The following is a 13,134-nucleotide window of genomic DNA, read 5'->3' on the forward strand; positions in this document are numbered from 1 at the left end:
CAGAACTGTGTGATTTAGCCTGTAGCGAAGACTGTTTTTGAAGGTCATAATTTTGTTTCTCTTGCTTTTGTGCTCGGAGACACGTTGGTGCTTTGACAGAAGACTTTATGACTAGTTATAAATATGCTTTTAATTGTATCAGGGGCTTGAAAGAGTCTTTGAGGTAGCAGCACCAGTTTCAATGGGTTCAGCAGGATGTGCTGTAAGAACTATTTAATGTTACATTCAGTATAATATGTAAATATCTAGTCATATAACTTGCTCCAGTAATTATACACATGTGTATTGTTAGAGAAACAATTTAACTCAGAAAAAGCACATCCTGGCATTTCCTCCTTTTGGAAAAGCGCGCTGGACCAAAACCGCAGTGCCTCTAAAAATACTGGCGGGCTGTTCCTAACTCACAGCTTCTGTATATTTGGTTTTGTTGCCCCAGTAACCAGTCATCTGTCTGTTTCCACAGGCTTAAAAAAAAAGCTGAGTTTGGACATACGCGCTATGATCTGATCCAGCTGTGAGAACATCAGTGTGCTTTGATAACAGTTATGTCTAAATTATGGCCCATGCAATTAATCACTTCATAGTGGAATAATGTCCACTAGGGGGAGACATCTCCATTTTATTTTCTTACACTTAAAAGTTTGTATAAGAAAATAATTTGGCTTTGTTATCTGGGAATGAGTAGTCGCAAGGTAATTATTTAATATAATTGCAAAAGGTAATATGTACCCAGCTTGTAAACACAGTTGGGTATGCTTTCCAAACTCATAGTGTTTGTGCATCATAAATCCGTGCCTTTTCTGTGTGTGTCTGCATGAGAAAGTGCAGAACAGAAGTTTCCTGTCGTTTGAGCCTTGTTTATGAATTTACTAGCACATGTTCTTACTAGTCTGTCTGAATGCTGGAGGAGGGGTCATTGGTTGAAAGTTTTACTGCCCATTTGGTATGCAGGGCCTTAAAGGGACAGTTCACCCAAAATATTAAAATGTTGCTCTTTGACTTTCTTTCCTCTGTGGAAAGCAAAATGTGTTAGGCCAAACGTGAGTGACTGACAGCCTCAGTCACCATTTACTTTCATTGTATAAAGTCAAGAAGTTCATACAGGTTCAAATAATATAGGGGAAGACAGAACTTTCATTTTTGAGTCAGGGAGTCGTGAAAATGTCCCATTAATCTGAACAGGATGAGTTGCTGCCTTGAGTGTTCATAATAGGTTTGTGGAGGCCTGCAATGTAAGATTTCAGTTTGGAGCTGCAACAATTCCAGAATTTACTGTGCCCCATCAGTCATATCACATTTCTGCATGCTCTTACAACTACACACATGACCACTAAGATGTTCAGAGGTTTTAAGTAACTGCATAGAAAGATGTAGATTTGAGACGCACAGAACAGTTGTGCAGCACACAAACAAATGAAGAACTAAAAAATATGTAATCTGATGAAAAATCACATTAATTTTAAAATGGAATGGCTGTGCAGAGAAAAAATTGATTTACCCAACAGAGGTGGAAATGGGTACAGAGATCTAATTCAAAATGTAAAGAATTTCCATATTTTCATATTTTAATAGCCACAAAAATGAATGTAATACGAAAATATGGAGGCTGTATGCGTCTATAGGCGGTTTCATTGGAGGCACACGCTGGCCCGAAGTTAACATCCGGTCTGCGTTTGATTGTGATATAATATTTAATTTATATTAATATGAATTTATATTAATATTTTATTATATATTAATTGTATTAAATTAATTTTAAACTACTCAACAGTTATTGATTCTTGTCGGATTCTTTGGGCCACTTAACATTTGTTAATGTTGTTGCAGCTAAAACGTCAATAAATATGCATATATGGTTAAAATGTAAAATATGCCCTTCCAGCGCTGCTTGGGATAGAGCATTATTTACTTCAAAAAACATTGTTATATGTGCCCTGAGGACAGTCTAGAGGAAGTCAAATTCCAGTATCTGACACCACTTGCAAAAATATTAAACCCTTGACCATTTCCTCCTCCTCTTCTTTTAAGCCAAACATATATGTAATTAATTCCTGTGTGTACTTGTTTTACTATCTTCCTCATGTATAATCGTCTTACATAAGGCCTGTGGAATTTATCTGACAGCTGGCTGTCAAATTCTTTCAAAACGACTGGAAAATATTTACGGCTGCAGTCTGTCTGCATTTGGAGTTTGCGTAACCCATTTTAAATCGAATGAATCCTTATAAATAGTTGTGCTACACAAATAGCTAGTTGTGCTGTGAATGCACATGGATATTTGCGCGGTGTTTCACAGCGTAATGCTGCTCAAACATTCGACTGTCTTTAGTTAGTGAGGGTCTCTCAGCTCAAGCCCAAACAGGCCACAGCCCTAAACTGCAATGCAAAGAATCCTCCATCCCTACCTGTGATCTGCCTGCCATTCTCTCCCAGATAGAGAGATGGATTATCTCTGAGGATAAGGGCCAAACAAAATGTGCCAGTCACCTGTGCGCTCAGGGATATGACTTCTTCCTGTAGCCGCCTGCATTTGTTCACATGCACAGGCTTTATAAAGACTAGATAAGGATCGTACAAGGTTTCTCGCTCGTACAAGGTTTCGGTTGTTTGGCACCAGATAGATACAGAGGGTCTTTGAATCTTTGCATCTGTTTGTATTCACGAACACTCGTTTTAGATGCTGCCTCAAGGACGAGCGTTTAGCGCAGACAGAGGTCGCCTTGTGATCCGGCTCATTTCTGTCGGTCTGTGGTGACTTTGGCAGGCTGCATGAAGCAATGTCTTTGTTTAACAGGTTAAAGTGTCTGCATCAGTCAAAAACTCGAAAGCAGCGACTCCAGACGCTGAAAATATGTGCCTCTTTTTCAAGACATGAAGGAACTCAATGAGCCTTCTGTGTGATGTCGGGAATTAGTCACATTTTCCCTTATGAGTGGGATTTCCCAGTTGGTGAACCCCCCCACCAAACAGATGGAATACCCAGATGGAAACATACCCTTGTCGTCTTTTTTCCAAGTGCTACATTTTCCTGATGATACATTTGTAGCCTGTAGAGTTGACCAACTTGCACTTGGCTCCGCCCACAGTGAAATCCAATTGGTCCAAAATCCTGCCCCTCATAGATGTATCAAATAGGTTTTGGACATTGTAGATTAGTGCCATATTTTGTTTTTCATAAACTATCAGTGTTGGGCAAGTTACTCTGAAAAATTTAGTATTACTAGTTACTTATTACATATTCAATTGTGTTATTATTAGATTACTGTACAAATTACTCTCTTCAATAAGTATTTAATTACTTATTACTTTCAATGACCTTGATTAGTTAAGTGATTCAAGGATAGACATGAAACGGCTCTTTTAATTCGTTCAAATAAGTAATATAAAACTACATAAAGTACTCTTATTAACTGAGCAAAGTATTACAAATGTGAGAATTATACATTTAAGCACAGATTTTAAAGTTAGACTTTGAATTTTGATGCCAATTCCACTATTGCACACATATTACACACAGTATTTAGTTTAGTTACATCAGAAGTAACTGTTACTAAATTACAGAAAAAATAAGAGTAATCCCTTACTTTACTTTTTCAAGGGAAAAGTAATTAAACTACAGTAACTAATTACTTAGTAACTAGTTACACCCAACACTGTAAACTATATACAGTAGACTAAGGTTAAATTAGGACAGAGTGTTGGTTTGGGAAATTCTAAGGGCCAACGAAAGTTGGTGGGCAGATGCACGTGGCAGCGGTTTTGCTATATGCAGATAAAAGCTGTGGTAACCGTTAGTCAAAACATGCTTTTGTAGGTTTTTAGAAGTAAGAAGTGGGCTCTCTCTGCAATAAATGTGTGGCTTTTTGTGCTTGTTCTAAGCAGTGCAAGATGTGTTGGTATGTGTGTTGTTGTATGGTTGATTTGCAACCCTTTAAAAAAGTTTTTATGCACATTCTATGCACTTTCGAACGTGAGAGGACCCCTCCCAAAAAAAGGAGCGGGGTGTGAAACACATCCTTTAAATTTATAGCCTTCAGACAGGTATTTAGCAAGAAGTGTGGAAAAAGAAGGAAGAGGTGAAGAGAGGAACAGAATGCGAGGGGAAGAAAAGTGAGAGAGGGAGGGCGATGAGAGCAGGCTTGAGACACACCCACACGATTGCATGGATCTTCTCTCTTACGTTCACACACAGCAGACCGGGCAAAAAGAAAGAGTGCTGCCTTAAACAGATCGGTAGAAAGTGAAAAAGTGGGCTCTGAAACTAGAAGTGCAGGGATGTCTGCTTATCATGGACACAGGTCTTATTCCACTGACAGTGTGGGCAGTGATCTGGTCTTTACAGAAGAGAATCACTACCAGGGGATGCTCAGGGCCATGGATGAAAGAAAAGGTACAGCTGAACTTCTGTGTTTCTTAGCTAGTAGCTATTTTGTACTTTATTGCATTAAAGCTGTAGTTTGTCTTTTAATAGGCCAGTGATTCATAGGTGATTCATAATAGTCAAAATAGCAAAATATTTTCATAGGTGCATTCCTGCTCAGTTGTTTGAACAAATATGTTATATCATATGGCATCATTAATTGGTCCTCACCATAAAAGAATAACGCTGCTAAAAGCAAAGGGAGAGTTGACCTTTCCGGTGAAAAAAAAGGTCCTCACCATTGAATTGATGAAATTGTCTAGTGGAACTGTTGCATTTGAAAATGTAGTTTTGGGGCTCCAGAAGGAGGAGCCAATTTTAGGGCGGGTTTATTGTCCTGTGTGCACACATGACATTTTGGAAAAGAGGTCACTTCTGATTTACTTTGAACTATAATTTAAATCGACATCTTAAGGATTGCTTGCAGACTGCGTACGTGTAACTCCATACAGTAAAAATTCATTGCCTCAAGCTATGCTCTCAGTTTTTTGTAAGAGTAACATATGAGTTGCTTTGCTGTGGTATGCATCTTAAACATACTCTTTCTTCTGATCTTGTGTTTTTGTGCATCAGAGCGTGAAAGCTTGAAAACCTGTGTGCAATGGAACATTAACTTAACTTCAATGCTAGAGGTATACTGATTAGATCAATGGGTTTACCTTTCCATAGGGAGGCTTTGAACCGGTGTTGATTTTTCCCTCCGGGAATTTTAAGTGCCCTTCTGATTTGGCCTTTGACCCAGGTTAACCCTTCAGTTGACCACACATGCCTAAGGAAGAGCAGTTCTCAGATCAGTTTACTGACTTTGACTACAAACATCCCCAAGACTTTGTCTTGCCGTTTCAAGTCTCAACTTGTTGGAGAATTCTTGGTGTTATCAAATTGATAACAAGCATTCTAACATATATTCAGTTGTGTAACCGGTACGTAAACAGATATCCGTATGATAAGATCACTCAAGTCGTGGTTGACTAGTTCATTATTTATTTACAATGGACTAGACGTTAAGCTTTGACAGGAATTGGTTTTGTGGCAGAAACAGGAAGTGATACAATGATGCCAACTTGTATAGTTGCCATCGCAACAGAACAACAACAGGGTTGTTTTGTCACAGCTAGTTTATCCTGCATTACTGTATCTATTTTATCCTACATTATCACAAACCTTATAACAAAAGATAAAAAAATTGTTCGATTTTTAAATTGTTTACATATTATCTGTAATATCTTTATTGTTTCATCCTATGACAGAGATGTGCTATGGTTGCAACTTGAAAGTTTAATAACTCCTATATAATGAAATATTACACAACATCATTGTGAAACAAATTTGATTTTTTTTTTTGCGAAATTCTTCGCAACTACTTCGCGTACTAGGGTTACCATTGCTTCTGGAATATTTTGAAAGCCTGAAGCAAATTGGCAAATACTGTAAATGTTTATCTGATGGTGTGATCACCTTGATGATGGTTATTCAAGATGAAACGTATATAGGTCTATTGGAGGCTCACCCAAATGTCAAATCCTGTGCCCTCCACATAACATTATTTTGAGGGGTTTTTTTGTGTTTAAATGTTTTTGACTTAAAATTTTGTAATGACAGTAAGTTAATAATAATAATATAATAATAATAATAATAATAATATAAAGCACATTTCAATACAACAAAACTGTCTGAGTAAAATTACACACTGAAACAATAAGTGACAAATAATATAAACATGAATCTAAAACTCAAAACACAACAGGAAGAAAAACAAATCATATGAAAATGAGTTTTATATTGAAAAGCCTTTGCTTCTCTAAAATCCTTTCAACGTGGAACCACAAAAAGTACTACATGGATCTCTATTGCCTAAAGGAAAGGAACTGTTTGCATACATGCCAAAAGTCAGTTTCAATTGAGGTTCATTTGTTTTCCACCATGTTTCTTGGAATTGAACCGTTTCTGACGTGTTATTTTTGTGTCTTGCAGATGAGCGGGATCGGGTGCAGAAAAAGACCTTCACAAAATGGGTGAACAAGCATCTGATGAAGGTATCACACACCAACCCCACTGACAGAAAATCTTTGAATCAATTCAAAGCACAATTGCATTATGGATCGCCATATGCTTATGCATGTTAATTTGGCTTGACACAAAACTGTTTCAAAACAACATCCGGCACACCAGATAATTGCCTGTTTAATACACCTGTACACATAAAACTGGGCAGTATCTGACAGGTTATTAGCCAATTGGTGATCGATAATACATTTTTGTCCTTGATCAGCAGTCTCTATAATAGTTCATTTCCATATAATGACCATGTAACACTGAACTGAGGCAATGCCTTAAGGCCATTTTGTGAAGATAACTGGTGCTTAAACTTCAAACAACAGTAATGACAGGTGCTTGAATGGAAGGTCTTAGTGAGTATTAAAACGACACGGAACTTTGTCATTTGTCTGTCATTAAACCCAAAATACTCTTGTTCGTTGCATGAAACGTGTGGAAATGATCCAAGTGTGTTGAGAGAAACAGCAAGATACAAAGTAGATGGAAGAATAGACGTTAGTTCTGTGAGATGCTCAGCCTCGTCAAGTTTCCATTTTATTGTGTGACCTTTATGTAGAAACATATGGCAAATGTGTGTAATCGCTACTGCAGTGGAGATCATGATGGTTGAATAATCATCCCATACAGACCCAGTACACTGCACTACTGAAAGATGCTGTTTGTTTATTTATGAGTGTGTGTGCGACCATGAGTCATCAACATCTGGTCTCATTTTATATCTCCTGAAGAAACGGATCGTTTTCTTGGTACCGCTTGTATTTCCCGTCTGCCCTACAGGCGCCCGCAGGACTGCATTGCTTCCATAAGCAGCTCTGCCAACTTCAAATATCTACAAATTTTGTTTTTTAAAGATAGGAAAGAAACAATGGAAATGAAAAACAAGTGTACTTTGCCGATATTACAGAGCAACACAATAGTGACTGCACTTTGTGCATACCTAAGAAAGGGGCTGCCTTTTGAGATTCATGGCTGTATAGAAATATATATAAATCATATATTATTTGTAGGAATGTATGTCAGTTTTTGAAATGTCACAGACTTGTTTTCTTTCCTCTGAGGAAGAGTTGGGTTCTTTTACAAGACTTTCCTGTTAATTGTTAGTCTGTTGTAAGGAAATCCCTCTCATCTGAATGCACTGGTTTGGGATGGAAACCTGGACGCCACCAGCGTTTTCTGTCTCTCCACTAAATTTAAGGCCATAGAGTTAGGAACGAGATGCCAAATGGTGGTTTCTTGATGTGTTGGTGATGGTTTATTGCTATTTCAGACTTCGTACTGGCTTGTGTTACTATGAATTACAACCAAAACCAGTTTATGGAATATGGAAGGTATGCAACATGGGCGCTGTGCCGTCACTTTTGATTATATGTATTTACAAAGAAAAAAACTTGAGGCTGGTAAGATTTTTTTCAATATAGGATACATTAACAGAATTTGTTAGGGAAGCCATGTTTTGTTTAACAAAATGTGAATATACAGTATTTGGCTTCTTCGTGTCTGTCGTTCAGACATTTAGGGAAGTGGCAACTATGGATGATAAGCCCAGATCTCTAACGAAAAAAGTGTGGATGTAGATAATTTACATTTTTATAAAAAGATTCATTTGTTCAACAATATAAACCAACATACAGTAACCACACATTCACACCAAACACAAACCCCAAAAACTTTTCTGTCTGTGTCTTGTCTCTTCTGTCATACAGTTCTCATCGTATTTCTCATCTGTCCCTTCTCTTTTATCTCTCCATGTCTCATCCCTGTCTTCATTCTTCTCTGTCAGCACTGGAAGGCAGAGGTAGGTGGTGTCTGGGATCCCACCTTTGCAGAGTGATTTCTGTTATTACTTGCATGGGTTTCACAAGCACCCAGTTTGCTTACACTAACACATCCCTCACCTGCCTTCCACGCATGAGGTGCAACACCTGATCTGTCTCCCCTTTCCCTTTCTTTTAATGCTCACTGTGTGTTCACGGTTTCAGCCTCTGGATCTTATTGTTCAACTGTGTGCACATATGTTTGCTTTTTTGAATGTGAATACATTTACAACATCATCCACTACCAGCAAGCGTAATGTATACGCGTCAGTTATTTTTGTATGCATTGTTTAGTGAGTCGTATGTAAAAAGCTCTCATTAAGAATATTTTTCTGTGAGAAAGGTCGGTCCAGATGACCTTTGCCCACAGAGAGTTGAAGCATCTTAAAGGGATATTTCACCCACAAACGTTTCTCTCATCATTAACTTCTGTTTGTTTTTGTTTCTATTCATTATTCATAATAATCATATTCTTCTCACCTCTTCATCAGGCCCAGCGACACATCACCGACCTATACGAAGATCTCAGAGATGGACACAGTCTCATCTCCCTGCTGGAGGTGTTGTCTGGAGAGACACTGGTAAGAGTCTCCAGAGAGATCTGGGCCAGAAGTTCCATCCACAAACCCGTTCAAAACCTAGTACCACACCCTCCCAAGTTACATCAGTCCTATATTCGGCTTTTGCAAGGCTAAATCTTCCTCCTCCTGGATCTGCTTTCTTAACATAAGCCCCTCCTCTTCCTGTGTCTTCTTGCTTTATAAATCGTGTATAGTTTTGTGCATTAAACTGACCTTTTTAATCTGCATCTGATTGGATATTTGGATTTTGTAGTGTTAACACCTCTGAATTTGTGTTACGTAGATTATTTTGCATGCAATGGTTATGATGACTCATGCACTGCAATATATCATTGTCTTAATCTGTGTTTTTTGTCTTGTTTTAAAAAAACAATTTAAACAAACAAAAAAAGAATAGGTCAGTGTCAGTCATAAATATATATTTTTAATATCAAATTATATTAACAAAATTTTTATTACTGGATTAAATAATATATCGTTTTTGCTAAAAGTGAATTTTGTGCGTGTTTAGGAGTGCGCCTCGAAGCTAACATATGGACAAAAACAAGACTATAAGGATAATAATAATAATTTAGATGATTTTTTTAGGGTTGTGCAACGATTAATCCGCATCTAGAATAAAGTTTGTTTTTACATAATATATGGCTGTCTACTGTGCAGATTCATTTTGTATTTATAAAGACATATGTGTACATGTGTATATATTTAAGAAAAATATAAACATCAGTAATTGTTTATATATTATTTAAATTATATATAAATATAAATAAATACATCTTAATATTTCCTAAATTTATATATTTGTATGTGTACGTTTTCGAATAGAAAATTAATATGCACTGTAAACAGACATATATTATTTAAATGCAAACCTTTATTCTGGATGCGATGAATCGCGATTAATCATTGCACAACCCTAGATTTTTTTTTTTTTGGAGAACAAGTGAAGAAAGTGATTTTTTGCAGCGTGTCATTGAGGTCTGTATGAGCTGTGGATCAAACCACACATACAGAGGTCTACCTGTAGGATTCCGAATGTCCCGTCACATCCCCCCATCCCGATGAGCATTTCTACTGTGATTGTGTCTGTTTTGCATTGCGTCTCACTCTTTTAACACATTAACAATCTTACGTTTTCTGCCTCAGTTTCAACTCTGCACCGGTTTGATCCCCCTTGACCATTCCTTTTTCAACTTCCTGTTTGCTCACCTCTGCCCTGACCTTGACCCCTTTGCCTTTGCCTCCTCTCTTGCGATGCTCTTGCTGTGGTAGCCGAGGGAGCGCGACAGTGTCAGGAACTCGCGGTTGGTGAGTTGGGTCTGAAAACGTTCGGCTCGCCTCCCAGGGCGGGGGGGTGTGGCATGTGTCAATGCCAGGGGACCTGTGTCGTGCATGATGTCACTTCCTTTGTCATGTTGCTTGTGGACAGTGCTGAAATCCCCCACCCATCCACCCCCATTGTTCGAGATGAAGTACATATGGGAAATAATATGATAAATATTACTAGGTACTTTCTGCGTAAGTAAAAAAAGGTGTTTGGGTATGGAATGTGTTTAAGAATTGTACTGTATGTATTGTAGTTTAGTTTTTGCCATTTTCGTTGCACATTGTTTCATGTCTTCTCATGTTTGCAAACATGGGATCTTTGTATCATCTACATTGAAAACCCAAGTGACATCATGCACTGCAAGCCAATAAGATCCTGGCTCAGGACAGCTTTAGGTTTTGATTGGCTAAATGTTTTGATGACTGATTGACAGATGTCATTGCATGTTCTTATTGTATGCTGGTGCATTTTGTCCACATTATGGTCCAGTTGGCGTCTCTGCGTTCATGTAGAAGATAAATTTAGAAGCTGGATAATAAGTCTGGTCCTTGGCACTTAGTGAAATGAAAACAAAGGTTATTATCTAATGTAATGCTAATAAGTTACACTGTACAGTAGCTGTATATCAGGTCTTGTGTTTCTTTTATTAAAGGGATAGTTCACCTAAAATTCTAATTCTTTCTTTATTTACTCACCCTCATGTGATTTCAAGACTTATTTTGTTCTGCAGAATACAAAAGAAGATATTTTGAAGAATTTTGGTAACATCAGTGGCCCCCATTGACTTCCATTGCATGGACACAAAAGCACCGAGACATTTCTCAAAAAATCTTCTTTTGTGTTCCACAGATCATGTACAGGTTTTGAACAATATTAGGGTTAATAAATGATGATAACATTTTTATTTTGGGGTGACTATCCCTTTAAACATGTATACAGTATGTGCAAGATGTTACAAAGAAAACATTTAGCACACCTAAAATCCTCTTTCCTACAGTATTGCATTTCATTCTCTGATAATTTATCCTTGTGATGATCTTTCCACTTTTTTCCAGCCCAGAGAGAAGGGCCGCATGCGCTTTCACAAACTACAGAATGTACAGATCGCACTGGATTTCCTCAAACACAGACAGGTACAGTAGACCGAGCTGCCAAACATATTTGATGTTATATAGCAAGGGGTCCTTATTCCATCTCGCCTTATTCCATCTCGCCTATAAAAGTGGGATTTCTCTTAAAAATTCAAACCTCATTGCATTGCAGGTGAAACTGGTGAACATCAGAAACGACGATATTGCAGATGGAAATCCTAAACTTACCCTCGGGCTGATATGGACCATCATTCTTCACTTCCAAGTTTGTTACACTTCAATTAGTCTTAGCAGACACACTTTTATTTTATATTCTTTTCACGCTGGCTTTGGTTTTGCTTCACGTGAAGAGATTTTCATATCCTTTTTTTGTTTCTACGTGATTACTGGTATTGCTGTCACAACACAGGTGTTTGTTCAGACTCGTGGCTGGGTTTAATGTATCATCTGGCATCACTGATAAAGGCGATCTATTTTCAGTGATGTACCACGTACAAAACCACTTTTGCAAGGATTACAGTTTGTACAAAAACATTCATTTTAAGCCTCAAGGGGTGGATCAGGCCACCCACAAAACACCCGCATAGCTGTGAAGTGTTTATTGTTGTTTTTCACGCGTGGCCCTTAGGTTAAATTGTGCATGAATTTGATTCACATTCACAGAAAGAATGTTAAACAAAACAATGAAGAGAATCAAAGAGAACTGAGTGCAGCAGGAATTGTGTTCACTATGGAGAGGCTGGTGTTCCTCATTTCTTATGCCAACATGGGTTCTTTTTTCAAAAACTGTAATAGCCTCGATTCGGCCGGCACCATGTGCATTTCAGTTGGTGACTCACATCTTCCTCTGAGGAAGAGGAAGTGGGTAGACTGGCATGATGCTGAGGTGACTCATGAGACCAGTCACGCTTTTTGGTTTCTGTTAATGTGTTAAAAACGGGCATTACAGACGTTATTATTTAGAACTGGTGATTTCAGTGAAGTTAAGCTAAAGTAGCAAGATACTGCAGGTTATTGGGTTTTTATTAGTTTAAAACAGTATGTGCAACCTTTTATTTATTTATATAGAAATATATTTGCAAGCTTGTTAACCATTTTTTTGAAAACCTGTAAAATAAGAGTCTTTTTTATTACGCAACTACTGTATATTATCTGTATTGTCTGAATATTCATAAGTTTCTAGCAGTTTTTGTTCATTGAATATGATGCATTAGGATTCCTGCATTCTGATGCTCATGCTGCCTTGAAAGAAACTTAAATGTCTCTCCTGGTTTTTATTAAACTACGGCTGTTGGGTGGAGAATGTGTTTCCACAATCTCTGAGTCACTCTGGACATCTGCAGTATACAATTTCTGAGTTTTGGACCCACTAGGCTTCCCTGGACTTTTATAATAGGCGGAAACCTGATTTTAGCCATTGGGTGGTTAGTGCCCAAAGGGAACTCTCGCCGGCGATGAGTCACCAGGAGAACATACGCATGCAAAATGGTAGACTAAAAATTGAACAAGCCTTCTATTATAATCTTATGATCAGTGCTAACCACAATGTTTGCACATAGTATCTAGGCAACAGAGAGAGTATTTTAGGTAGACTTTTTTTGCCTAAATTATGAAATGTCATGTGCTTTTCTCAGAATGGTATAGATGGGTTCATTTTTGGACACTCTTATAAGGACATTTTTGTACTCATTTTCTTATGTTTGCATTTAATTGGCAGATGCTTTTATGCAAACTGACTGGTTCTATATTCTCCAGGAATCCCATAACCATTACATTAGTTGATCTTGTCACTACGGTTACTGTTCAGTATATAGTACATTTTTGTCATGTTTAGCTCTCCAAT

At 37.7% G+C, this 13,134-nt stretch overlaps 1 protein-coding gene across 19 annotated transcripts in view; it reads left to right on the plus strand.

Annotated features, from left to right (window-relative positions):
- pleca (plectin a) overlaps positions 1 to 13,134 on the plus strand; it is an 83,954-nt gene that overhangs the window by 44,836 nt on the left and 25,984 nt on the right. For 9 of the 19 annotated variants that reach the window (XM_057354481.1, XM_057354486.1, XM_057354485.1 and 6 more), the window contains 6 exons: positions 6,395 to 6,456; positions 8,259 to 8,273; positions 8,784 to 8,873; positions 10,146 to 10,181; positions 11,256 to 11,333; positions 11,464 to 11,556. In XM_057354481.1, coding sequence (XP_057210464.1) covers positions 6,395 to 6,456; positions 8,259 to 8,273; positions 8,784 to 8,873; positions 10,146 to 10,181; positions 11,256 to 11,333; positions 11,464 to 11,556 — 374 coding nt within the window. Of the gene's footprint in view, positions 1 to 4,176; positions 4,391 to 6,394; positions 6,457 to 8,258; positions 8,274 to 8,783; positions 8,874 to 10,145; positions 10,182 to 11,255; positions 11,334 to 11,463; positions 11,557 to 13,134 lie in introns of those variants that run through there. The other 10 variants (XM_057354494.1, XM_057354501.1, XM_057354500.1 and 7 more) reach the window with 5 other exon arrangements.

Source organism: Triplophysa rosa, linkage group LG16 (genome assembly GCF_024868665.1).
Source record: "Triplophysa rosa linkage group LG16, Trosa_1v2, whole genome shotgun sequence".
Taxonomy (NCBI): domain Eukaryota; kingdom Metazoa; phylum Chordata; class Actinopteri; order Cypriniformes; family Nemacheilidae; genus Triplophysa; species Triplophysa rosa.